The following is a 27,422-nucleotide window of genomic DNA, read 5'->3' on the forward strand; positions in this document are numbered from 1 at the left end:
TTGTCCCACCACTGGTCCATTCAATGGCACAAAATACAAGAGAATTGAAAATGAGCGGACATTCTTAAAAGACAAGAAATATAGGTCAAAAGGTCAGAAATTCTACGACACAATCAAGATTATTTCAGTTGTTTTTATCCTTCTTTGTGGGGACATTGTTGATTGTCCTGTCATGTTCGGATGCACATTGTCTTTGCTCCACAGTACGGTAAGTCTTTGCTGTCGTCCAGCATTCTGTTTTTTGTTTACTTTGTAGCCAGTTCATTTGTAGTTTTGCTCTGCATAGCCTTCCCTAAGCTTCAATGCCTTTTCTCACCTTTTGTTTATTTTTGGTTTAAGCATTAGACACCTTTTTTTTTTTACCTGCACACTGCCTCCCACTGTTTCCGACATCTACAAAGCAATTAGCTACCGGCTGCCACCTACTGATATCAGGGTTTCCCACACATTTAATTATTTGTGGCGGCCCGCCACGAAAGAATTACGTCCGCCACAAATAAAATAAAATAAACATTTAAAAAAAAAAAATTTGTTTTAAATTTTTTTTTTTTTTTTGTCCTCTCCAGCTTCTCAGACAAAACATATAGTTGATGTAGATGCCCATATCGGCTGTTCAGATTTACTTTACAAAAGAGAAGTGTAGGATACTTCTCTTGTTGCCTTATTTGTATTTGACTTTATTAAATGTATTTATATTAGAAACACAACATGTGTATATAACAAAGGGTGCACAGTCTGCAGGCAGTAGGAAACACATGGTTAAGTGTAGGGAGTAAAACTGATGGCAGTCTAAAGTTCAAGATTTTTGGAGCTCTTTGTTCAGTGGATCAGATGTTTGATGAAGCTCTGTGTCTATCTACCACCACTACTTTTTTCTGTTTATTTGTTACTGACTGTGGCAGGACACCTCTGCCTCTGTTTCACTTTATGTTGCTGGTAAATAATATGGTTGTAGTAGTAGGCTAAAGTTAAATTATTTAGTATGCACTAATTAAAGGGGCAGAGCTTTGAGACATTTTAGCTTTTATATTTTATAAGATATATTTTTTGTAAGAACCACAATTAATAAATATATTTCAGTGAATAACTTATTGTTCAAATCTGTATATAAATATGTACATAAAGTGTTGTAATTATATTGTAAAATAGATGGATGGATGTTTAAAACAAAACTGTTATTATTAATTAGTAAGTATACATTTTTTGAGCCTTTTTAGAGAAAATCAAATCATTGTAGTAAATTATGCAAATTACCCCACCGCCACAGGTATCTTGGCAGTTTATGGGAAACACTGGATATGGAAGAGTATTACACGGTTACTCTGCCGAGCTCTAGACAGCACCGCCCACTCAACAACAACACATCATTTAAAGACTATAAATACTGGCTTGCAAAAAATATTTTTAACCCAAATAGGTGAAATTAGATGATCTCCCACGGCACCGCAGCACAGAGGTTGAAAAACACTGCTTTAAAGAACACTTTCTCACCTGTGTGTGTCCTCACCTGTACAAGTGCTGATCAGTAATAGAAGCTTTTGTTGCAGCTTGAACAGGAGAATGTTTTTCAACAGTGTTAGCTTTTGTCACGGTTTGAACAGAAATACGGTTTTTCACCAGCGTGTGTTCTCAAACATTTATTTCGTGCAAAACGTTTACCCCAGACTAAACAAGAAGATTTTCCCACCAGTGTGTATTCTTGTGTCTTACAAGTGCCGATTGGTCAGCAGCTTTTGTTGCAGCTTGAATAGGACAACATTTCTTCTCCAGTGTGTGTGCTCATGTGTTTTTTCAAGTTGCTATTATGCGTGAAGCCTTTGTCGCAGATTGAGCAGGAAAACATTTTTTCTCCGGTGTGTATTCTTGTGTGCGACATCAAATGTGCCTTCTGGGAGAATCTTTTGCCGCAAACCAAGCACACGAACGGTTTGTCTCCGGTGTGCGTCCTCATGTGCACTTTTAAGTCGGTGTTTTGCGGGAAGCCTTTACCGCAGATTGAGCAGGAAAAAGGTTTTTCTCCCGTGTGGATGCTCGTGTGCGCGATCATGTGTGCTTTCTGGGAGAATCGTTTGCCACAGACGGAGCACATGAAGGGTTTGTCTCCGGTGTGTGTTCTCATGTGTACTTTCAAATAACTGTTTTGTATAAAACCTTTAGCACAGATTGAACATAAAACAGGTTTTTTACTGGTGTGTATTCTCATGTGTATCGTCAAATTACGACGGTGATTAAACGTTTTGCCGCAGTGAGGGCATGTGTGTGTGTTGTCAGTGTGACATGTCGTGTCAGCTATAGAGTCTTCCTCATCAGTGTCAGGAGAGTGTGAGGTTGTGTCGTCACTATTTGATAGTGGAGCTAAGATCTTGTCTGCTTCTGATCCTCTAAAGTGGTCTCCATCAGCTTCCGTTGTCATGTTTTGAGTTGAGCTGCTGCTTGGAGGCTCCGCCTCTCTCTTCTCCTCACTTTCACTTTCAACCTCATCATCTTCACTCTTCACAATGACAGTCAGTGGGAACTTGGTGACGTCACCCTCTTCCAGTCTTTCAAGATGATCTCCCTTTTGACTGATGCTGTGTTCCTCCAGTTCCTCTTTAATGTAGGGGTGCTGTGGCTCCTCTTTAAAATGTGGGGGCTCCGACCTGGGGGTCCGCTCTTGCTGCTCAGGGAGAAGAAGTTCTTCACAGACGTCTGCAGGACACAAGAAGATAAACACGTGCTTCAGAAAAGTCCAGCTATGCTCAAGTCACGAGACATTGTCCTGCACCAGCGTATGTTTTGATAAAGTCTCTGGAAAAACTCATCAATTGCCACGCTGACATTCAACCATATTGTACATCAGGGTATAACAGAAGCAATACAACAAGTCATGAAAAGGTTCGGTGGCCATGGATGAAGTGCTGGCTGTCCAGAGTCGGTTCCCGGGGTGGACCACTCGCCTGTGCATCGGTTGGGGACATCTCTGCGCTGCTGACCTGTCTCCGCTCGGGGTGGTCTCCTGCTGGCCCCACTATGGACTGGACTCTCACTATTATGTTAGATCCACTATGGACTGGACTCTCACTATTATGTTAGATCCACTATGGACTGGACTCTCACTATTATGTTAGATCCACTATGGACTGGACTCTCACTATTATGTTAGATCCACTATGGACTGGACTCTCACTATTATGTTAGATCCACTATGGACTGGACTCTCACTATTATGTTAGATCCACTATGGACTGGACTCTCACTATTATGTTAGATCCACTATGGACTGTTAAAGTTAAAGTACCAATGATTGTCACACACACACTAGGTGTGGTGAAATTTGTCCTCTGCATTTGACCCATCCCCTTGATCACCCCGTGGGAGGTGAGGGGAGCAGTGGGCAGCAGCGTAGTCACGCCCGGGAATCATTTTTGGTGATTTAACCCCCCAATTCCAACCCTTGATGCTGAGTGCCAAGCAGGGAGGTAATGGGTCCCATTTTTATAGTCTTTGGTATGACCCGGCCGGGGTTTGAACTCACAACCTACCGATCTCAGGGCGGACACTCTAACCACTAGGCCACTGAGTAGGCCACTGGACTCTCACTATTGTGTTAGATCCACTATGGACTGGACTCTCACTATTATGTTAGCTCCACTATGGACTGGACTCTCACTATTATGTTAGATCCACTATGGACTGGACTCTCACTATTATGTTAGATCCACTATGGACCGGACTCTCACAATATTATGCTAGACCCACTCGACGTCCATTGCACCGGTCGCCTTGGGGAGGGGGGTCCCCACATCTGCGGTCCTCTCCATGGTTTCTCAATTTTCTTTTGGGTTGAGTTTTTCCTTGCCCTGATGTGGGATCTGAACTGAGGATGTCGTTGTGGCTTGTGCAGCCCTTTGAGACGCTCGTGATTTAGGGCTATATAAATAAACATTGATTGAAACATTGATTGATGAAAAACACTAAATAAACACAGCAGTAAAACCTAACATAAAAACAAGAAGGCTGCTTTTACACCTACAGGACAAAGTAGAACAGGAAACAAAAAAAAAGTACCGTAAATTACAGACTATATGCCGCTACTTTTTTCCTACACTTTGAACACTGCGTCTTTTAAAACAGTGTGGCTAATTTATGGCTTTTTCTTAAATATACATACATACATACACACACATTATATCAGTGGTTCTTAACCTGGGTTCGATCGAACCCTAGGGGTTCGGTGAGTCGGGCTCAGGGGTTCAGCAGAGGTCAAGACACACCCGACTCATCGTGTAAATAAAAACTTCTCCCTATCGGCGTATTACGGATACGGCAACAGCAGGAGTCAGACTGATTTGCAGGTGTGTAATTTGTTGTGAGTTTATGCACTGTGTTGGTTTTGTTGTTTGAACAAGGTGATGTTCATGCACGGTTCATTTTGTGCACCAGTAAAAAAAAACATGGTAACACTTTAGTATGGGGAACATATTCACCATTAATTAGTTGCTTATTAACATGCAAATTAGTAACATATTGGCTCTTAACTAGTCATTATTAAGTACTTATTAATGCCTTATTCGGCATGGCCTTATTATAACCCTAATCATCTAACCCTGACCCTAATGCTCTAACCCTAACCCTAACCCTAACCAAATAACTCTACATTAAGTCTTTGTTACTTATATGTTCCCCATACTAAAGTGTTACCAAAAACATATAATTTTGTCTTGAATTTGAAAAAAAAAACATTTTATTTTTCACTAAAGAAGGGTTCGGTGAATGCGCATATGAAACTGGTGGGGTTCGGTACCTCCAACAAGGTTAAGAACCACTGCATTATATATACATATTAGGGTTGTACGGTATACTGGTATAGTATTGTGGTACTAATGAATCAAAACCGGTACTATGCATGAAAAGTACCGGTTCCTAAGGATGATGTTCGAAAACCGGTTCTCCCGATTGTTCGATAAGAAAAGAACCGATTCCATGGATTCGAATCCCTTTTTGAGAAACGGTTCACGTTATCGAAGAACCAATTATGAACATCAGTTACAAACATTGTATAAGATGATATATAAATGTTCTGCTTACTTGGACTGTGATGAAGCCGTGAGGACTCAGGTGGTTTCTCTTCATGGTCTTCAGTCTTCACAGAGACAACGGTCAGTGGAAACTTGGTCAGATCAGCCTCCTCCTGCCCTAGAAGGTTCTCTTCCTCCTGAGTGATCCAGAGATCCTCCTCTTCCTCTTTAATGTAGGGGGGCTGTGGCGCTTCCTCTTTTACATAAGGGCGATGTGGATCTTCCTCTTTAACATGGGGGGGCTGCTGGACATCTGTTGGGTAAATTGGTCGTTATGATAAATAGACAAAAGTAATTTTTGACTGACGATGTTAACACAATGAGTTTGTGTGTTGTGTTAAAAAAGGGTGTGTGGAGGGGGGCGTGGCCTGCGTGCCTGCTGCGGAATGGGGGGTCTAAGGACCGGCTTTGAAGCACAGCTGGCAGGTGATTGGATTGCCCAGCTGTGGCGGATCAGCCAATCACAGGTCATGCTTATCAGCAGCGGCCATGACACACCGGTTGGAGCGAGACGCTACAGTCGCACACGAAACCACGCCGAGAGAAAGAGAGAGAGAGAGCCGGAAGGTACGCCAACCAGAAGGTACTGAAAAGTCGCCGAGCGGAGTGCTGTGCTGGTGTGCTCTCGCAGCAGAAAAAGACTGGAGGTTGCAGTGCTGTCCTGGAGCGTGTGCACTAATATAAAACTGTTAAAATCAGACATCAGACTACCGGGCTCCCGTGAAGGTCTGTCGTGATCAGGAGAATCCACCAGAGGGAAACCACCACAGTGTGTAACTAAACAACCAAAAAAAAACCCCATGGGAAACCGTTTATTCTGTCCCATCCATCCATTCATTTACTACCCTTTGTCCCTTTTAGGCCTATCCCAGCTGCACTCTGGCGGAGGGCAGCCAGCGACTAAAATAGCTCAGTGTTTCCCACACATTCATTTATTTGTGGCGGCCCGCCACGAAAGAATTAAGGCCGCCACAAAAAAAAAATATTTATATATATATATTTTTTTAAATTTTATTTATTTATTTTTTTTGTGTCCTGTCAAGCTTCTCAGGCAAATCATATAGTTGATGTAGATGCCCATATCGGCTGTTCAGATTTACTTTACAAAAGAGAAGTGTAGGATCAAGATTTTTGGAGCTCTTTGTTCAGTGGATCAGATGTTTGATGAAGCTTTGTGTCTATCTACCACCACTACTGTTTTCTGTTTATTTGTTACTGACTGTGGCAGGACACCTCTGCCTCTGTTTCACTTTATGTTGCTGGTAAATAATATGGTTGGAGTAGTAGGCTAAAGTTAAATGATTTAGTATGCACTAATTAAAGGGGCAGAGCTTTAAGAGACATTTTAGCTTTTATAATTTTTTAAGATATATTTTTTTGTAAGAACCACAATTAATAAATATATTTCAGTGAATAACTTATTGTTCAAATCTGTATATAAATATGTACATAAAGTGTTGTAATTATATTGTAAAATGGATGGATGGATGGACGTTTAAAACAAAACTGTTATTATTAATTAGTAAGTATACATTTTTTGAGCCTTTTTAGAGAAAATCATATCATTGTAGTAAATTATGCAAATTACTCGATGATGTCATGGTGACCACGCCCGTAGCCACGCCCCCACCGCCACAGGTATCTTGGCAGTTTATGGGAAACACTGTAGCTTATTTAAAGCAATTTTAGGGACGACCCAGCATTGTTTAAAATATTCCTAAAAGACAAGTTAGATCTTCATAAACCCCTGGTGTAAAATGAGTAACCCTTTTTTTCTGGATACATGTCAGCCTATTACACCTCAGCCTTATCTCTAACTACATCGAGATGGCGCCGCTGTACTGGCTGCTCGTTGCATGAGGTCTGTGCTCTTGTGTGTCCTCCTTTGAGTTTGTGATGTTCACCTCTTGTTTTCATGCGTTTTATGCTTTGTGGTTTCGATACAAGAACAGGCACATTCATCTGTTTTGAAGGTTATTTTAGTCCAACCATCTTTTGTTGTTACACCATGATTTTAGTTCTAGTCAATGCAGGTAATTCGTGGTGCAAACACTCTTAAAGGCACACTGGTCTTTCTCACTGGCACTCATCGAGGGCGGACGCTCCCCTTTCCTCTCCTGCTTGCTTCTTTGTCCTGTCTTGTCTTGACTTTCTTGTTGCCTCTTTTTGCACTGCTCTCCAAGTCTAAACATTGGAACTATTTAACTGGCCTAAACGAAATTGACAAGATCTTGGGTTTGGGGGAACCTGCTTGTCGTGACGGAGCGGTTGTTGCTGGACACGCGACAGACTCTTGGGAGAAGATATCCACCTATTGGGAATTATGACAACAGGACATCTGCTGATTGGAGTAAGCGTTGCTCTGGTTTGTCGACAAATTGGAAGTTGCTGGCAGTCTTCAAAGTACCCCAAAGCTGCCACAAATGATTGGAGGATGCGGGAAAAACTGTGGACACTCTTGTGATTTGGATCACATCGGACTGTCTGCCCCGCAGGATGAATTTTGAGGACCAGTCATAGACAATTTAGAGTGAAAAGCTAATTTTATTTAAACTCGCATATAAAACATTCTAACTTGGTGTGGAGGGGGCGTGGCCTGCGGGCCTGCAGCGGAACAAGGTGTGCCAGGACCGGCCTCGAAGTCAGCGACAGGTGCGTAGATGGCCCACCTGGGCCTTGTTATCTAATCACCTGTCGCTCCGTATAAGCAGCAACCGGGAGAGCACGGACTGATAGAAAAGAGAGACCAACAGACAGCTGCTGAAAAGCAGCCTGAGGGAATTATCCCAAAATAAACTGTATTGTAGTGATGGGTTGATGAGGCGTCATGAAGCGTTTCGACACATTGCAAAATTGTATTGATACTGTGTCGATACTGAGTCACTAAATACTGACATCTGCTGGACATTAAAAATCCCTACAAGCAACCTATGGACCGACTCAACTGACACAGATTTTATGACCTAGTATACACAATAATATAAACCAAGTCATTGTATTTCATTTAGGATTATTTCATATCTTCATTTAAATAAAAATATATTGTATCTTTTTTAGATACATTCAATAAATAATGTGAACATGTATCATAACATGGAAATCTAAGAGAACGTGTTGTGAATAAGGATGCTTGTGGACTGGGATTTTTTTTTTTTTTTTTACACATTTTTATTTATTTTTTTTAATTGTTTTTCCAACGTATTACATTTTAGACAATTTCTCTTCTTAGTTATTATTTCTCCGGCTGTAGAAAAGACCCGCTCACAGGGCACAGAGGAGGCGTCAGTGCGACACAGTTCGCGTATCTGTCACGTGACCGAAACAGCCCATGATCGGTCACGTGACTTTCTAAAAGCGGTACGCGCACCGACACAGGGTTTTGCTCTATGAGCTGGACGCATGCGCCGATGCATCTGTGTTGCCGGACCCATCACTACTGTATTGTAACCCTGAACCGGGCTCTCATGTCAGCCATTGGTGGTCAGAAGAACCCACTGGGGGCCAATCTCCACACTTGGATTGTTTCCCTCCCGAAGGACAGTGCGGCGAAGACACAACAATGTCCCTTCTTGTCTCTCATGGACACACACCTGTTGTTGTTGTTGACTTTGGACTAGCGACTGCATGACATCAAGGCCGCGGAACAGAGACACGCGCCAGGCTTACACACACGCATGCATCCACAAAAAATATACGCCACACACACATACCTCACACCCCCATCCAACGCCCTTGACGCGAATCCCTTTTCGTGTAATGGACGGATGGGCAGCACCTGAAGAGCTGCAGCCTGACAACGTGGCTCCCACTCCCTCCGTTGCTAGATATCTCGAGATGTATGTTGTAATATGTATATGTGCTTTGCTATGGAGGTTTTTTTCCCACTCCAGACTGGGCCCCCTTAGGAGCCTAGTCCAGATTATATTTTTTTTACTCATCCTCCCCCAGCGTTGACCTTTTCCCCATCTTTTACGAGGCGCCTTGTGGCGACCCATCAGCGTTCCTGTTCTGTAACCCTGTACACTGTTTGTTTTCAAAGTGTCGTCGTACTTGTGCAATGACAATAAAGACCTACCTACCTGTCTAATAATTTAAATCATTACACAAAACTATTACCTCATATGTTTAAATTTAAAGAAAGGTTTAATGTTACAATTTACTTTATTAAAGAGTAAATTTGACATACTGTATTTGTATTTTGCTGCAACTGTGGCGTACTGCAGTAGCTCAATGCTTTGCACAACAGAATGTCAGCAATTGTCTTACAAGAAGATTCACTCCACACTTGCTGGTGGTTAACTACAGCCGCTCCTAGGGTAGATTGACTGTTTTATGGGTGTTGTCCTCGGGAGAAAAAAAAAAGTCTGGACACGACAATGATCATCCTCACAAGACAATTCATCCTTCAATACACAATACTGTTAATGATTAAATATAAAGTTAGTAAACATGTGAGAGTAAGAAGTAAACAAACCTGTTCTGTGCAACACAACTTGATGTTTCTTGAAAACAACGTCCAGTAGTTGATGTTGTCGCTCCTTCTCTTTTATTGGCTCCTCGTACTTTGCTATCGTTCTTTCGCACATTTTCACACAATCACAACACTTTACACTCACGCTTGATCTCTGCTTAGCGACGTGTTGATAACTTAGGCGTATTTTGGTTAGCAGCTAAGAAGCTAAGCTAACTGTCAAGCTAAGCTAACCCGAGGAGCTTCATAGTGCGCTCGGACTAACGTATCCGGATACAAACCATTATTAACAACATTTACTCTATTAAACGACATATATGTGTACACGTACGCACCGATGAAGAACACAAAACTGTAATGCCCACGTTTAGGCCTATCCAGTTTACGCCATCTTGCTTTGTCGTCGTTCTACTTCTGTGGATATTCTGGCAATAATCTTCAATACATCTTGTGTGATGCTGCCCTCTACAGGTTCTAACTAGCCTGTTCACCTGTGGGATGATCCAAATAAGAGTTTGATGAGCATTCCTTTCTCACTCTTTTTTGCCACTTGTGCCTGCTTTTTTTAAAACCAATTCCACATGAGCAAATATTTGCAAAAAATAAAAAAGTTTTCTAGTTAGAATGTTAAGTATATTGTCTTTGCAGTTTATTCAATTGAATATAAGTTGAAAAGGATTTGCAAATCATTGTATTTTATGTTTTTATTTCCCATATACACAACGTGCCAACTTCACTGGTTTTGTACATACAAATCATAAAGAACACACGATCAAAAATAAATGCAATAGTAAACACATATTCATAAAGTTGCATATTTTAAAAGTAAATGATCTTGTAGAATACACAACTGCTCAGATTATGTATAAAGTAAATAATATGCATTCAGAAGTGGTCCAGAAGATGTCTTAGATATGAACCAATTGATATAAACTACCATCCATCTTCTTCCGCTTATCCGAGGTCGGGTCGCGGGGGCAGCAGCCTAAGCAGGGAAACCCAGACTTTCCTCTCCCCAGCCACTTTGTCCAGCTCTTCCCGGGGGATCTCGAGGCGCTCCCAGGCCAGCCGGGAGACACAGCCTTCCCAACGGGTCCTGGGTCTTCCCTGTGGCCTCCTATCGGTCGGACGTGCCCTAAACACCTCCCTAGGGAGGCGTTCGGGTGGCATCCTGACCAAATGCCCGAACCACCTCATCTGGCTCCTGTCCATGTGGAGGAGCAGCGGTTTTACTTTGAGCTCCCCCCGGATGACAGAGCTTCTCACCCTATCTCTAAGGGAGAGCCCCGCCACCCGGCGGAGGAAACTCATTGTACCCGTGATCTTGTCCTTTCGGTCATAAGCCAAAGCTCATGACCATAGGTGAGGATGGGAACGTAGATCGACCGGTAAATTGAGAGCTTTGCCTTCCGGCTCAGCTCCTTCTTCACCACAACGGATCGATACAGCGTCCGCATTACTGAAGACGCCGCACCGATCCGCCTGTGGATCTCACGATCCACTCTTCCCTCACTCGTGAACAAGACTCCGAGGTACATAAACTCCTCAACTTGGGGCAGGGCTTCCTCCCCAACCCGGAGATGGAACTCCACCCTTTTCCGGGCGAGAACCATGGACTAAGATCCAGTGAGAGCTGAAGATCCTGGCCAGATGAAGCCATCAGGACCACAACATTATTTATGTGTGGATTTATGTGTACTCAAAAGCAAAGGTATGAACAAATGTAAAACAAATATGTACATCGGTTAAATAATTTACAAATAGAAAATATGTAATACTACATTACAAAAACCTGTATAAAAAAAAACTATTATGAATAAGCATAAAAGTGAATTATGAATATCTGTATACACATAACATGTAACATAGGCTGTGTAATGTTTACTGTCAGAATAATTGTATCTAAGTTATCACAAAACTTTGTGTTTCAATGAGTTCCCGGCGAGCAGACAAAAGCTGTCTTTGATCTTACTAATCAAAAGCCTTGTAAAACTCCACTGTGTAGGATGGGAAGCGACATGAAGGTGTCGGTTCCTTTGATGTATTGTAATCCACAGGGAGATTTTGTTTTGACCCGAGATCTACAAAGCGGAGAGGAAGCAGGGCCTGACTCCCCTCCAGGCACCTTTTCTTTGAACTGTTTTGTGACCAAAGGCGGCGGCTGTTTACGACCCCCGTCCCTTTACAAACAGCTGTTGCCATGTAATGAGGGAAAGTCCAAATAAAAGAGGAGGCGTACAATCTTTCGTCAGAGCGTGGTGGGAGACTGTACAAGAGTACAGCCCAGACGTTTCTCCCCAATTGAGCCAAATTGAATTCTGTCTCTGTTTGATTCCTTGCTTATTTGTCTGTTTAATAAATGTCATCGGTGTTTGAACCTGACATTTACTCTCACCTTTTCAGGCAAATTGTTCTGTCCGTTTTTAATTAAAAGTACACAATGCAGTACATTAATGCATGTACTTGACATTAAAGCACTAAGGTAAAATATCCAATCTACATATGGTAGAAACAGGTATTTAACAAGATTGTGTTACACACACGCACACACACGTTATATGTGGTGGTGGTGTTGGAAAGTCAAAGTTAAAACCCTGCAGCTTCATTTGCTGCTTCGGTTCTCACCAGCACACCTGTGTTTCTTGCACTGGTACTTATAAGAGAATCTTTCCCCACACACACTGCAACTCAACACTTTCTCACGTGTGTGTGTTCTTACGTGTGCTTTCAAATTGCTACTTTGCACAAAACCTTTACCGCAGACTGAACAGGTAAAAGGTTTTTCGCCGGTGTGTATTCTCATGTGCAATTTCAAATTGTTACTGTGTGTAAAATCTTTGCCACAGATCGAACAGGTAAAAGGGGTCTCTCCGGTGTGCAACCTCGTGTGCGTTTTCAAATTGCGATTTTGTAGAAAACCTTTACCGCAGATTGAACAGGTGAAAGGGGTTTCTCCCGTGTGTGTTCTGGTGTGCACTTGCAAACACTGCCTTTGGGTAAAACCTTTCCCGCAGATTGAACACGTGAAAGGGGTTTCTCCGGTGTGTATTCTCATGTGTATTTTTAAATACTGTCTTTGCACAAAATATTTACCGCAGACTGAGCAGGGGAAAGGTTTTTCTCCGGTGTGCGTTCTGGTGTGTACTTTCAACTGACCGCTTTGTGTAAAACCTTTACCACAGATTGAACAGTTAAAAGGCTTTTCCCCAGTGTGTATCCTCATGTGCACTTTCAGGTGACAAGGTTGATAAAAGGTTTTGTCACAGTGGGAGCATTGGAAGTGTGTGTTGTCAGTGGGACATGCTTTAGAGTCGTCATCATCAGTGTCAGGAGAGTGTGACATGTCGTCACTATCTGATAGTGGAGCGAAGAGCTTGTCTGCTTGTGATCCTCCATAGTGGTCCTCCTCAGCTTCTGTTATGTGTTGAGTTGAGCTGCTGCTTGGAGGCTCCGCCTCTCTCTTCTCCTCATCATCTCCACTCTTCACAATGACAGCCAATGGGAACTTGGTAACATCAACCTCCTCCAGATGCTCCCCCTCTTGACTGATTCCGCGTTCCTGCTCTTCCTCTTTAATGCGGGGAAGCCGTGGCTCCCCTTCCTTTCCAAAATGCGGGGTCTGTGGCTCCTCCAGCTCCGTCCTGGAGGTCCACTCCTGCTGCCCGGTGAGAAGATGTTCGTCACAGACGTCTGCGGGACACAAGAATACAAACACATGCTTTAGAAAAGTCCAGCTTTGCTCAGTCACATGGGATATTGTCCTGCACCAGCATATGTTCTGATAATGTCTGTCCGTCACGATGTTGACATTCAATATGTCATAACTAGAGATGTCCGATAATGGCTTTTTTGCCGATATTGCGATATTGTCCAACTCTTACCGTATTAGCCGCACCTAAAAACCACAATTTTTCTCAAAAGCTGACAGTGCGGCTAATAACCCGGTGCGCCTTATATATGGATTAATATTAATATTTATTTTCATAAAGTTTAGGTCTCGCAACTACGGTGAACAGCCGCCATCTTTTTTCCCCGTAGAAGAGGAAGCGCTTCTTCTTCTACGGTAAGCAACCGCCCCATAGAAGAGGAAGCGCTTCTTCTTCTACTGTAAGCAACCGCACCCGCCCCCGTAGAAGAAGAAGCGCGCGGATATTACGTTTCATTTCATTTGTGTGTTTCTGTAAAGACCACAAAATGTCTCCTACCAAGAGACACGCGTACAAGGTTCCACTGACTTTTGATATTCCTGTGAACCGCACTGTGGATACAACGGGAGCACGTACGGTGAATATTCGCACCACAGGGAATGAGAAGTCGTTTCACTGTGGTTCTAGCTTGCCATGCTAACGGCCAGAAACTTCCACCCGTGGTGATATTCAAAAGGAAGACCTTGCCAAAAGAGAACTTTCCAGCCGGCGTCATCATAAAAGCTAACTCGAAGGGATGGATGGATGAAGAAAAAATGAGCAAAGACACCGGGTGACTTTTTTCACGCAGCTCCGTCCCTGTTGATCTACGACTGCATGCGCGTCCACTTCACAGATGGTGTCAAAAAACAAGTGAAGCACACCGAAGAAGAATAATTCGATGGATTTGTGGATGAGTAATAACTTCAGAAAGTGAGCTTTAAATGTTTATTTTGTGTGGTGTGTTACACTAACGTTCGAGCAACGTTGAGTTATTGATGTTGCTATTGCTCTGCACTATTTTGAGTGTTACTATTTTTGTGATTGCACATTTGCACATTACATTTTGGGAGTGAACAGAGTTGTTAGAACGCTGGTTTGTAATATATTATTAAAGTTTGACTGACCTATCTGACTGTTTTGTTGACATTCCCTTTAGCGTAGCGTAGGTGCGGCTAATAGCATGGGGCGGCTAATAGGTAAACAAAGTTTTGAAATATGCTGTTCATTGAACGTGCGGCTTACAACTCGCCTTATGGTGCGGAAAATACGGTAATTACCGATTCCGATATATAGTATGCTTTTTGAGGCTCCCTGGAAGGTTATTTGAACAACAAAGCAGCAAATTAAAATACTTTTTAGAAGGTTTTATTTTGGAAGCCCTCCTAAAGTGACATCCTTTAACAGTCTAGTCGACACTCCTTCAGTAAATACTCTCATGTGCTTTCTGACACTTTGTTATGATTTTACTACTTCCTGCTTTGAATGAACCGCCCTACGGTATCTTGCCTCGGATTGGCCTGCCCATCATGTTTGCCCTGACCTTAGCCAAATCAAACTAATCATCATGGATTTTCTTAATTTAACTTAAACAATCCTCATGGAATTTCTTAATTTAACTCAAACGATCATCATGGAATTTTTTCATTTAACCCAAACAATCATCATGGATTTTCTTAATTTAACTCAATCATCATGGAATTTCTTAATTTAACCCAAACAATCATGGATTTTCTTAATTTAACTCAATCATCATGGAATTTCTTAATTTAACCCAAACAATCATCATGGATTTTCTTAATTTAACTCAATCATCATGGAATTTCTTAAGAAATGTCCGATAATGGCTTTTTCGCCGATATCCGATATTCCGATATTGTCCAACTCTTAATTACCGATTCCGATATCAACCGATATATACAGTCGTGGAATTAACACACTATTATGCCTAATTTTGTTGTGATGCCCCGCTGGATGCATTAAACAATGTAACAAGGTTTTCCAAAATAAATCAACTCAAGTTATGGAAAAAATATTTATATTGAAGTCACAAAGTGCTTTTTTTTTTTTTAACATGCCTCAAAACAGCAGCTTGGAATTTGCGACATGCTCTCCCTGAGAGAGCATGAGGAGGTTGAGGTGGGCGGGGTTGAGGTGGGGGGATTTTGGGGGTAGGGGGTAGCGGGGCGTGTATATTGTAGCGTCCCGGAAGAGTTAGTGCTGCAAGGGGTTCTGGGTATTTGTTCTGTTGTGTTTATGTTGTGTTACGGTGCGGATGTTCTCCCGAAATGTGTTTGTCATTCTTGTTTGGTGTGGGTTCCCAGTGTGGCGCATATTTGTAACAGTGTTAAAGTTGTTCATACGGGCACCCTCAGTGTGACCTGTATGGCTGTTGACCAAGTATGGCTTGCATTCACTTGTGTGTGTGAAAAGCCGTAGATATTATGTGACTGGGCCGGCACGCAAAGGAAGTGCCTTTAAGGTTTATTGGCGCTCTGTACTTCTCCCTACGTCCGTGTACACAGCGGCGTTTTAAAAAGTCATACATTTTACTTTTTGAAACCGATACCGATAATTTTGAAACCGATACCGATAATTTCCGATATTACATTTTAAAGCATTTATCGGCAGTCCGATATTATCGGACATCCCTAGTCATAACCGTACATCGGGGAATAACAGAAGCAATACAACAAGTCAAAAGAAAACACAAAATAAACACAGTAGTAAAATGATATACAAACAAGTAGTGTTATCCCGATACCAATATGTATTTCAATACTTTTCTGTAATTTTTTTTATAAATAAAGGGGACCACAAAAAATTATTTTAACAAAAAAATCTTAGGGTACATTAAACATGTTTCTTATTGCAAGTTTCACCTTAAATAAAATAGTGAACATACTAAACAACTCGTCTTTTAGTAGTAAGTAAGCAAACAAAGGCTCCTAATTTAGCTGCTGACATATGCAGTAACATATTGTGTCATCTATCTACCTATTGTTTTGTCTACATTAGTAAGGACAAGTGGAATAAAAATAATTATTAATCTACTTGTTCATTTAATGTTAATATCTGATTACTTTCTCTATTAACATGTTCTATCTACACTTATGTTACAATGTAATAATCACTTATTCTTCAGTTGTTTGATACTTTACATTAGTTTTGGATGATACCACAAATGTGGGTATCAATCCGATACCAAGTAGTTACAGGATCATACATTGGTCATATTCAAAGTCCTCGTGTGTCCAGGGACGTATTTACTGACTTTATAAACATAATAGGCCGTAAGACTCTTGAACGCATCATAATAATCCCCTCAATTCCCACCCAAAAATGGATTAACTCGCTGGAATATAAAGACAATATAACATACATCCATAAACGTGGATGCATATGCAAAAGTGCAATATATTTATCTGTACAGTAATCTATTTATTTATATCTGCACCTTATTGCTCTTTTATCCTGCACTACCATGAGCTAATGCAACAAAATTCCGTTCTTATCTGTACTGTAAAGTTCAAATTTGAATGACAATACAAGGAAGTCTAATTCTAATACGAATTTTAAAAAACCGAAAGATTTTGTGATGCTAAAAAGTAACGATGTAATCATAGTAGTATCGACTAGATACGCTCCTGTACTTGGTATCATTACAGTGGATGTCAGGTGTAGATCCACCAATGGCGTTTGTTTACATTGTGACGCCGGTGAGCTATTGTATCCTCCTACGGTGTGTAGTGAAGCATGTTTAGCTATTCCTCGTCCTGCAGGGATGATACTTGTAAGAAACTCACTTTATTTGTCGCCATGGAGGCGAGGATTAGCGATTTAGAAGTAGCTACAACACTGCAGACTGGGTATGGACTTCAGCCGCTAGCTAGCTAGCCGTGTTTTAAAGCACCTCTTCCTGAGGGCGTTTCAGTGTTAAAACTTCACCTTTATCTTTACTTTTTAAGCCAAAATGAGTCTGTTGTCCCTTTTCTGTCCACACACTGTGTTTGCTTGTAAGTACTCTGTGATTGTGCACTGCCGAACATGCTCGTCTGCTCGTAAACCAGCAATGACATGACAACGACGGGGAGCCGGTACTTTTTAGAGGCGGTATAGTACAGAATATGATTCATTAGTATCGCGGTACTATGTTAATACCGGTATACCATACAACACCACAAACAAGACAGCTGCTCGTACACCCAAAGGACAAAATAGAACATGACAAAAATGACCTTCATTCTTCACAGGAACACCAATGACTGCGAACTCCTCCAACCATTCAAGCTGCTCTCCTTCCCGATTGATGCAGTGTACGTCCTCTTCATCTTTAATTAGTTGTTTTTTTGGCACCTCCTGATCCGCTTTAAACTTGGGGGTCAGTGGGTCCTCTTCTTCCTCTCTAAAGTGGGAGGGTTGTGGCTCTTGTTGCTCCATCTTAAAGCTCCATTCCTGTCGCTCAGGGAGAAGGTGTTCTTCACAGACGACTGCAGGACACAAGGAGACAAACACATGACTTAGAAAAGTCCAGGTTTGCTCATTTCACACGAGGCATTCAGTACATTTACATGTACAACATTATTCACAAGGAAAGAAGACCAAGCTTGGACGGGGAGACTTTTTACTTTGGATGGACGATATAGCCGAATATATATACAGTACAGGCCAAAAGTTTGGACACACCTTCTCATTCACAACACAACTGATGGTTCCAACCCACTTGGGACTCCCAAACTCCCAAAATGCAACACGGAACGACACAGGAAGTCCTTCATACCGACAGCCATCAGACTGTATAATGCATATGTTCCTTTTGCCTGTACATGTACTGTAAATGTATAATGTATTTATATTATTTACATGTGAATAATTCTGTATAATAGACTGTATTTATGTTATTCACATGTGAATAATGCTGTATAATAGACTGTATTTATGTTATTCACATGTGAATAATGCTGTATAATAGACTGTATTTATATTATTCACATGTGAATAATGCTGTATAATAGACTGTATTTATATTATTCACATGTGAATAATGCTGTATAATAGACTGTATTTATGTTATTCACATGTGAATAATGCTGTATAATAGACTGTATTTATATTATTCACATGTGAATAATGCTGTATAATAGACTGTATTTATGTTATTCACATGTGAATAATGCTGTATAATAGACTGTATTTATATTATTCACATGTGAATAATGCTGTATAATAGACTGTATTTATGTTATTCACATGTGAATAATGCTGTATAATAGACTGTATTTATATTATTCACATGTGAATAATGCTGTATAATAGACTGTATTTATGTTATTCACATGTGAATAATGCTGTATAATAGACTGTATTTATATTATTCACATGTGAATAATGCTGTATAATAGACTGTATTTATATTATTCACATGTGAATAATGCTGTATAATAGACTGTATTTATGTTATTCACATGTGAATAATGCTGTATAATAGACTGTATTTATATTATTCACATGTGAATAATGCTGTATAATAGACTGTATTTATGTTATTCACATGTGAATAATGCTGTATAATAGACTGTATTTATATTATTCACATGTTAATAATGCTGTATAATAGACTATTTATATTATTCACATGTGAATAATGCTGTATAATAGACTGTATTTACCGTAATTTCCGGACTATAAGCCGCTACTTTTTCCCCTCGTTCTGGTCCCTGCGGCTTATACAAGGGTGCGGCTTATTTACGGCCTGTTCTTCTCCGACACCGACGAAGAGGATTTCAGTGGTTTTAGTACGCAGGAGGAAGACGATGACACAATGATTAAAGACTGACTTTTCATATACCGGTAGGCTGGTTATTTTGATAACGTACAGGCGAGCACTTTGTATTACTTTGCACCGTTGTATTATTTGTACTCTGCACGAATGCTGTTCGCCATGTCAAAGATGTGAAAGTTTGATTGAATGATTGAAAGATTTATTGTTAATAAATGGGACGCTTTGCGTTCCCAAACAGTCATCTCTGTCCTGACAATCCCCTCTGTGATAGCAGAAACCCCTATATACTACGGTAATTACACATCAAAACCCTGCGGCTTATAGTCGGGTGCGGCTTATATATGGAGCAATCTGTAATTTCCCCTAAATTTAGCTGGTGCGGCTTATAGTCAGGTGCGGCTTATAGTCCGGAAATTACGGTATATTATTCACATGTGAATAATGCTGTATAATACTGTATTTATGTTATTCACATGTGAATAATGCTGTATAATAGACTGTATTTATGTTATTCACATGTGAATAATGCTGTATAATAGACTGTATTTATATTATTCACATGTGAATAATGCTGTATAATAGACTGTATTTATATTATTCACATGTAAAAAATACCTAAGTGTTTATTGTGAGTGAACTGTGGTGCTGAATTTCCCCCAGGGATCAATAAAGTACTTTCAATTGTATTCTATTGATAAAGCAAGAAATTCCACTAATCAACCCTGATAAGGCACACCTGTGAAGTGAGAACCGTTTCAGGTGACTACCTCTCGAAGCTCATCGAGAGAATGCAAAGAGTGTGCAAAGCAGTAATCAGAGCAAAGGGTGGCTATTTTGAAGAAGCTGGAATATAAAACATGTTTTCAGTTATTTCACCAGTTTTTGTTAGGTACATAACTCCACATGTGTTCATTCATAGATTTGATGTGACAATCTACAATGTAAATAGTCATGAAAATAAAGAAAACACATTAAATGAGAAGGTGTGTCCAAACTTTTGGCCTGTACTGTGTATTACTGAGAGGAATATTTTTTATAGAAGCAGAATTGAATATTCAGATATGGATTAGAGACAAGCGGTAGAAAATGGATGGGTGAATATCTTCAACAGAGCCTTCTCTGTTGCGGGTCCCAAACTCTGGAACGATCTCCCTCTCCATGTGAGACAGGCCCCTTCTTTGGCTACTTTTAAGACCCTTCTTAAAACCCATTTTTATTCACTGGCTTTTAACCCAGCATGAGACTTTATGCTGTTTTTAACTTTTTTTTAACTGTTTTTAACTGCTTTTTATCTAACAAATTGTTCTTAGGACAATTTGTATTTGATTTTTCAATGTGTATTATACCTCAGTTTTAAATGTTATTTTTTAGTCTGTCCTTTGCCTGTATTTCTTTGTGGTGTGCAGCCCATTGTTCTTCAACTGTGCTTGTTTTTAAAGGGCTTTATAAATAAAGTTGGTATGGTATGGTAGCGTTTTTCAACCTTTTTTTCATTGAAAAAATGAGGAGGCACACCACCAGCAGAAAACAAAAAAAATTTTAACTCAGCGGCCGATATTGACAATAAAAACTTGTCGTCGCAATTGTTGGGTATGACTTTAAAGCATAACCAAGCATGCATCACTATAGCTCTTGTCTCAAAGTACATGTACTGTCACTACCTGTCACATCACGCCCTGACTAATTTTGACTTTTTTGGTGTCTTCCTGTGTGTAATGTTTTACTTCTTGTCTTGCGCTCCTATTTTGGTGGCTTTTTCTCTCTTTTTGGGTATTTCCCTGCAGCAGTTTCATGTCTTCCTTTGAGCGATATTTCCCGCATCTACTTTGTTTTAGCAATCAAGAATATTTCAGTTGTTTTTATCCTTCTTTGTGGGGACATTGTTGATTGTCATGTCATGTTCGGATGTACATTGTGGACGCCGTCTTTGCTCCACAGTAAGTCTTTGCTGTCGTCCAGCATTCTGTTTTTGTTTACTTTGTAAGCCAGTTCAGTTTTAGTTTCGTTCTGCATAGCCTTCCCTAAGCTTCTTAATGGCACTCACCTTGTGTTTATTTTTAGTTTAAGAATTATTAGACACCTTTTTACCTGCACACTGCCTCCCGCTGTTTCCGACATCTACAAAGCAATTAGCTACCGGCTGCCACCTACTGATATGGAAGAGTATTACACGGTTACTCTGCCGAGCTCTAGACAGCACCGACCACTCAACAACAACACATCATTTGCAGACTATAATAACTGGTTTGCAAAAAATGTTTTTAACCCAAATAGGTGAAACTAGATAATCTCCCACGGCACACCAGACTGTATCTCACGGCACAGTGGTTGAAAAACAATGTGGTATGGTATCTTCAAAGAGCCACCCTTTGCTCTGAATACAGCTTTTGCACACTCTTGGCATTCTCTCGATGGCCTTCAAGAGGTGTGTCCAAACTTTTGGCCTGTACTGTATAGCAGTTCTGTAGGAAACAATGCTCAGTAAAGTTATTCCAAGTGTTCTTACGATGTCAACACTCAAATATAAAGTTAGTAAACATGTGAGAGTAAGAAGTAAACAAACCTGTTCTGTGTGTTTTTTGAAAACGACGTCCAAATGACGATGTCGCTCGTTCTCCTCTTTTGTTGGAGAAAGTTCCTTCTAGTCTTCGTACTCTGCTGTCGTTCTTTCGCACATTTTCACACAATCCCTACACTTTACACTCACATCTGATCTCTGCTTAGCGACGTGTTGATAAAGACCGCGTCTCTTTGTTAGCAGCTAACAAGCTAAGCTAACTAGCAAGCTAAGCTAACTAGCAAGCTAAGCTAACTAGCAAGTTAACATAGCCTGAGAAGCTTTAAAGTTCACTACGACGAGTCGACTTTATCCTGGCACAAATAAATAATTTAAGTGGAGTCCAAACGCTGGACAAATAAGTACACACGTAAAGACGAAGGAATTACAGCATACCTAAAGAGGACATTGCTATGTTGCGTTTCGCGTTTGGGAATGGACTACGCGATCAGTCCGCGCATGCGCATGAACACGTGACTTTCAAATTAAAGTACAAAATTAAAGCAATTTTGGAAAGCAACCAGAAGAACGTAACATTAAGCACAAAAGGCAATATTAGTTTAATTTAAAAAAATACTTAAAGACAAAATTATAATTTTCCTTGCATATCTAATAATTTTCACTGAGCAATCAAAAATAAGACGTAAGATCAAGATAATTTAGATAATTGTCAAAGCTGCTGCCAAGCCCTAACCCTAAATATTGGCTGAAATATAGATTTGTTTAAATAGCCCATGATATGTGAGTTTCCTAGATCAGTGTTTTTCAACCACTGTGCCGCGGCACACTAGTGTGGGTTAAAAATATTTTTTGCAAACCAGTAATTATAGTCTGCAAATGATGTGTTGTTGTTGAGTGTCGGTGCTGTCTAGAGCTCGGCAGAGTAACCGTGTAATACTCTTCCATATCAGTAGGTGGCAGCCGGTAGCTAATTGCTTTGTACATGTCGGAAACAGCGGGAGGCAGCGTGCCGTAAAAAGGTGTCTAATGTTTTTTCGTACAGGTAAAAAGGTGTCTAAAGCTTAAACCAAAAAATAAACAAAAAATGTGTGCTCCTAAGAAAAGGCATTGCAACTTAGGGAAGGCTATGCAGAACGAAACTAAAATTTAACTGGCAAAGTAAACAAACACAGAATGCTGGACGACAGCAAAGACTTACTGTGGAGCAAAGACGGCGTCCACAATGTACATCCGAACATGACATGACAATCAACAATGTCCCCACAAAGAAGGATAAAAACAACTGAAATATTCTTGACTGCTAAAACAAAGTAGATGCGGGAAATATCGCTCAAAGGAAGTGTAACGGAGTTAAAATACACCTTTGTTGTTTATTATATTTTGTTTGTGAATTTTATCTCCAAATAGTTCTCTTTTCTGCTCACCTGTGAAAGGGCGGTTTAATATATTTTTGTCCCTTCTGAGTTCCTGTAGTCCCCCTGGGTTGTGGAGCCCCTCCCTTTTTCCCTCACAGAAAAGTTTTACATGGCTGAGGGCGTAAGCCAAAGAAAGACCGGGTACCGACATTGTCTGATTGTCGCCCGCAGGTTGGAAGGAAAATAAATGAAGCTGTGAACAGTGGAAAAAGCCTCGTCATTGTGCCGACCCAGAACAGTTACACTGGTGCCGTGAACCTTCGGATCTTCAGATCGGCTTGATGCTTGTCGCCGCGGATGCTGCGCTGCTGTCCTGATCTACAGTTGATGATTATTGTGTGGTCTGATCTCAAAACAGTGTGTTTGGGTACAGTGATTTTTTTTTTTTCTCTCCCTCTTTTGTTTTCAGTGGGTTGGTAACTTTCGGTAGTACATTATTTTTGTGCTAAAACACGTCTTATTTTTTTTTCCGAGTCCGTTTGTTCCGGTATAATTACACAACGCAAGTACAGATCATTATTGGCATCACGATGGATAAGTTTATTACCCCTGTGTTATCAAGAGGTAGGGGTATTTTGTGTTCTGAATTCACTAATAGTAGGGAGGTGGGGCGTTCCAGCATTACAGCTGATGGGTGTACAAATAAGGGGTTGGGTCGAGGTTTGCTGTTCACCCCTGTTGACGAGTCCATGAGGGAGACACCTCACACTTCCACACCCAACAGTGATGTTGATGCCATCCACCACCTCACTGACATGGTTGGGCAGTTAGGTGCCCAAATTGGTGAATCCATTGTTGAAAAGCTAATGTCAGCTGGTGTTGTGAATATGCAGAGTGACTGTCAGAGTAGTCCTGCTGTGCAGAACACACACAATGGAGTTAGCAAGCATGATCTCCAGCATTTGACAGTTCAAGTTAAGTCAGATAAAGACCTCCAGACATTTAGAGGTGACAACACTGACAGGTATTCAGTGCAAGACTGGATTGTTATGACTAAGACTTACCTCAAGAGACACAATGTTATTGTAGATGATCAGGCGGAGGAAATCTTGAACCATTTGATGGGCAAAGCCAGGGATGTAGTGCAGATAGCATTGCGTAGTGATCCTGGACTGAATGTTAGACAGAGACCTGAACTAATATACAATATCCTACTCCAGTATTTCAGTGATGCTCCGTCATGTCTCCCTCTTGCTGACTTTTATGCTACTCTGCCCAAGCACAGAGAGAACCCAGTAGACTACTGGATAAGACTGAACAAAGCAGCAGACCTGGCTCTTGAGGGTCTTCACAGACAAGGAAAACGGGCAGAGAACATGTATGATGAAGTGGCTCTCATGTTTGTCAAACACTGTCCTGACCCGGAACTATCCTGCATTTTAAAGTGTAAGCCACTTCGTGAGTGGACGTCCCGTGATGTTCAACAGAGAATCGATGACTACCAGGGAGAGTCAAGGGCTAATAGAAGAGCTGCTGGTACTGCACAGTTAAAGAGTCACATCACCGCTGTGGCCTCTGAGCAGGCCGGTCCACCGTCAGTAAGCCTGCCAGTGTCTGAAGAGTGTCGCGCCCCAGTTCCCTCTCCTCTCTTTCCCCAAGCTCAGCGTCATGTGTACTGTTCCCCTCTCACTCCCCCAATGTCTGCCTCTGTTCCAAATGAACACCAGCGTTCCCCAAGCCTTACCCCTGCTCTAGCGGTGGTGCAAAATCTCCAACAGACAGAAGAAAGACTTCTCACCCGCATGGTTGACATGTTCCAGATGATGATGGATAAGATGCAGCGAGGCGACACTGCTCATCAAAGTCAAGGTGGGAGATTCCAGCGTGCCACACGGGGTCGACGTCCCAGGGAGGCAGCCTGTAGAATTTGTGATGATCCGCGCCACACCACCATTTCCCACTGCATGTCTGACAGACTGTGCTTCACCTGTTTTGCTCCTGGCCACACCAAACTGAACTGTACTGCCAATAACTCCCCCCAGCCCCAGTCTGAGGGAAACTAGCTGACCTGTATTCGGAGGGAGGCAGTACAGGTCTTCACACAAACTCCCTATTTGATGACATGTCTGATGCTGAAACGGTTTACACATCCACCAAGGCCTCCTGCAATGACTCTGAAGTTGTTTATCAGAATATTCACAGAGTTAGACAGAGTGACAGTCTCTTTTACACACCTGTGACTGTGGGTGGGGTTGTTACATTGGGTGGCATGATGGACAGTGGTTCGATGGCCTGCAGCATTAGTGAGACAGTGGAAATGAGATTGAGGGAGACTGGTGTACTATCTGGCCAAAATCAAATCGATGTGAATGTGACTCTTATTGGTTGTGGGGGTTTACGTGTGAAGCCAAAGTGTGCTTTTGACATTGAAATGGAAGTGTATGGCTGTAAAATGCTGGTCCCCACACTTGTTGTCCCTGGTCAACAGGATGAGTTAATCCTGGGAACTAATGTTTTAAAATACATTCTACACCAGTCTAAAAGATGTGACTCGTTTTGGAGAACAGTTTCTGGTCCCTGCTCACACACAGATCCAGAGGTGGAATGTTTCCTGTCCATGCTGGCTGGCCTGAACCCCTGGAGAGGTGAGGATGCTCCTGACAGGATCGGCACAGTCAGGTGCAACTCTGCTGTCTGCCTGGAGCCTGGTCGTGAGTACCTCATCTGGGGAAAACTACCCAGGAACACTGCGGTTTCACCAGGCAGCGCCGTCATGACTGAGCCGACGTCATCCCGTTCAGCTCCTAGAGGTGTGTTGGTTGCGAGGATCGTATCCCCAATGTGGGGAGATAGGTGGGTCCCTCTAAAACTCATTAACACTTCTGACAGGCCTGTGCTATTGAGGCGCAATGCCAAACTGGCTGATGTTTACTCCTGTGTTGCCCTTGAAGACATGGATGTTGCCCAACTCTCAGGAGCTCCCCTGCTCAGTTGCACCCAATCAGCTATGCCACCTGCCGCTGATATTGACTCTGTGATAGACAAGCTCAAGTCGGTTGGACTGTGCAACATTGACATTGAGTCGTGTGAGGTGTCAGAACATTGTAAGAAGAGGCTGGCTCATCTTGTTTTGCAGTATGAAGATGTCTTTTCACGCCACCAACTGGACTGTGGGGAGGCAAAGGGTTTTGTGCACCGCATTCATCTGTCTGACAGCAGGCCATTCAGGCTCCCATACAGGAGAGTGCCTCCTAGCCAGTACCAGAAGCTGCGTCAAGTACTGAGTGACATGGAGCAAAGAGAAATCATCAGAAAGTCAACCAGCGAGTATGCATCGCCACTGGTGCTGGGGTGGAAAAAAAATGGAGACCTCCGCATCTGCACAGACTTTCGCTGGTTGAATAAGAGGACTCTGAAGGATGCTCATCCCCTTCCCCACCAAGCGGATTGTTTGGCCGCTCTGGGAGGCAACTGTCTTTTCAGTACCATGGATTTGACTTCAGGTTTTTATAACATGCCACTACATGAAGATGATAGAAAGTATTCTGCCTTTACTACTCCCATGGGTTTATATGAATACAATCGTCTTCCCCAGGGTCTCTGCAACAGTCCTGGTAGTTTCATGCGCATGATGACCAGTATTTTTGGGGACCAAAATTATCTAAGTCTGTTGTGCTATTTGGATGATTTGTTGGTGTTTGCACCTGATGAGGACATTGCTTTGCAGCGCCTAGAAATGGTTTTTGACAAGCTGCGCAGTCATAACTTAAAGTTGGCACCTAAGAAGTGCTTTCTCCTCAAAAAGTCTGTCAAGTTTCTAGGCCACATAATAAATGAGGAAGGTGTTTCAACAGACCCGAGCAAAGTTGAGAGCATCGTAAACATGACAAGTGCTGACTTAATGGAACTCGATGGTGTGACCCCATCCCAGAAGCGGATAAGATCATTCTTGGGGATGGTAAATTACTATCAACATTTTGTGCCAGGATATTCTGCCATTGCTAAGCCACTCTTTAACCTGCTAAAGGGTGTGAAAATGAAGGCGTTGAAACATAAAACCAAAATGTCATGCAGGAAGCTGCACTCTTCTGACTGGACAGTGGAACAGGAACAAGCGTTTGAGAAACTGAAATCCTCGTTGATTCACAGTGTGGTCCTAGCCCACCCTGACTTCACACGCCCCTTCCTGTTGTCAACTGATGCATCCCTGGATGGCATAGGCGCTGTGTTGTCACAGATTCAAGAGGGTGAAGCGCGTGCCAGACCGATAGCTTTCGCCAGCAAGTCATTGTCTCAGTCCCAGAAAAATTATCCAGCTCATCGTTTAGAGTTTCTAGCTTTGAAATGGTCGGTCTGTGACAAGTTCAGTCACTGGTTGAAGGGCCACAAATTCACAGTTTGGACAGACAATAACCCGTTGACTCACATACTAACAAAGCCGAAGCTAGACTGCTGTGAACAACGGTGGGTTGCTAAATTGGCGAGTTACGACTTTGGTATTAAATATGTACCAGGCCACCAGAACAACGTTGCTGACGCCTTGAGTCGTGTGC

The 27,422-nt window shown here is 41.8% G+C and overlaps 3 protein-coding genes across 6 annotated transcripts in view; 1 reads left to right on the plus strand and 2 right to left on the minus strand.

Moving 5' to 3' along the window:
- Positions 1-27,422, plus strand: part of LOC133646114 (gastrula zinc finger protein XlCGF28.1-like) — a 201,653-nt gene that overhangs the window by 102,724 nt on the left and 71,507 nt on the right. The window lies entirely within an intron of this gene.
- Positions 523-27,422, minus strand: part of LOC133646118 (zinc finger protein 32-like) — a 118,433-nt gene continuing 91,533 nt past the window's right edge. The window contains exons 1-3 of one of the 2 annotated variants that reach the window (XM_062041159.1): positions 9,532-9,969; positions 5,068-5,310; positions 528-2,688 (exon numbers count right to left, since the gene is read on the minus strand). In XM_062041159.1, the coding sequence (XP_061897143.1) occupies positions 1,724-2,688; positions 5,068-5,310; positions 9,532-9,643 (1,320 nt within the window). In that variant the 5' untranslated portion in view covers positions 9,644-9,969 and the 3' untranslated portion in view covers positions 528-1,723. Of the gene's footprint in view, positions 2,689-5,067; positions 5,311-9,531; positions 9,970-27,422 lie in introns of those variants that run through there. The other variant, XM_062041158.1, reaches the window with a different exon arrangement.
- Positions 10,234-21,998, minus strand: LOC133645491 (gastrula zinc finger protein XlCGF57.1-like). Its single transcript, XM_062040334.1, has 3 exons — positions 21,560-21,998; positions 17,453-17,704; positions 10,234-13,218 (listed from the first exon to the last, which is right to left on the minus strand). Exons 2-3 carry the CDS (start codon positions 17,652-17,654, stop codon positions 12,131-12,133), a joined length of 1,290 nt encoding a protein of 429 aa, XP_061896318.1. The 5' UTR covers positions 17,655-17,704; positions 21,560-21,998; the 3' UTR covers positions 10,234-12,130.

The sequence above is a fragment of the Entelurus aequoreus genome, linkage group LG03 (assembly GCF_033978785.1).
Source record: "Entelurus aequoreus isolate RoL-2023_Sb linkage group LG03, RoL_Eaeq_v1.1, whole genome shotgun sequence".
NCBI classification, from domain to species: domain Eukaryota; kingdom Metazoa; phylum Chordata; class Actinopteri; order Syngnathiformes; family Syngnathidae; genus Entelurus; species Entelurus aequoreus.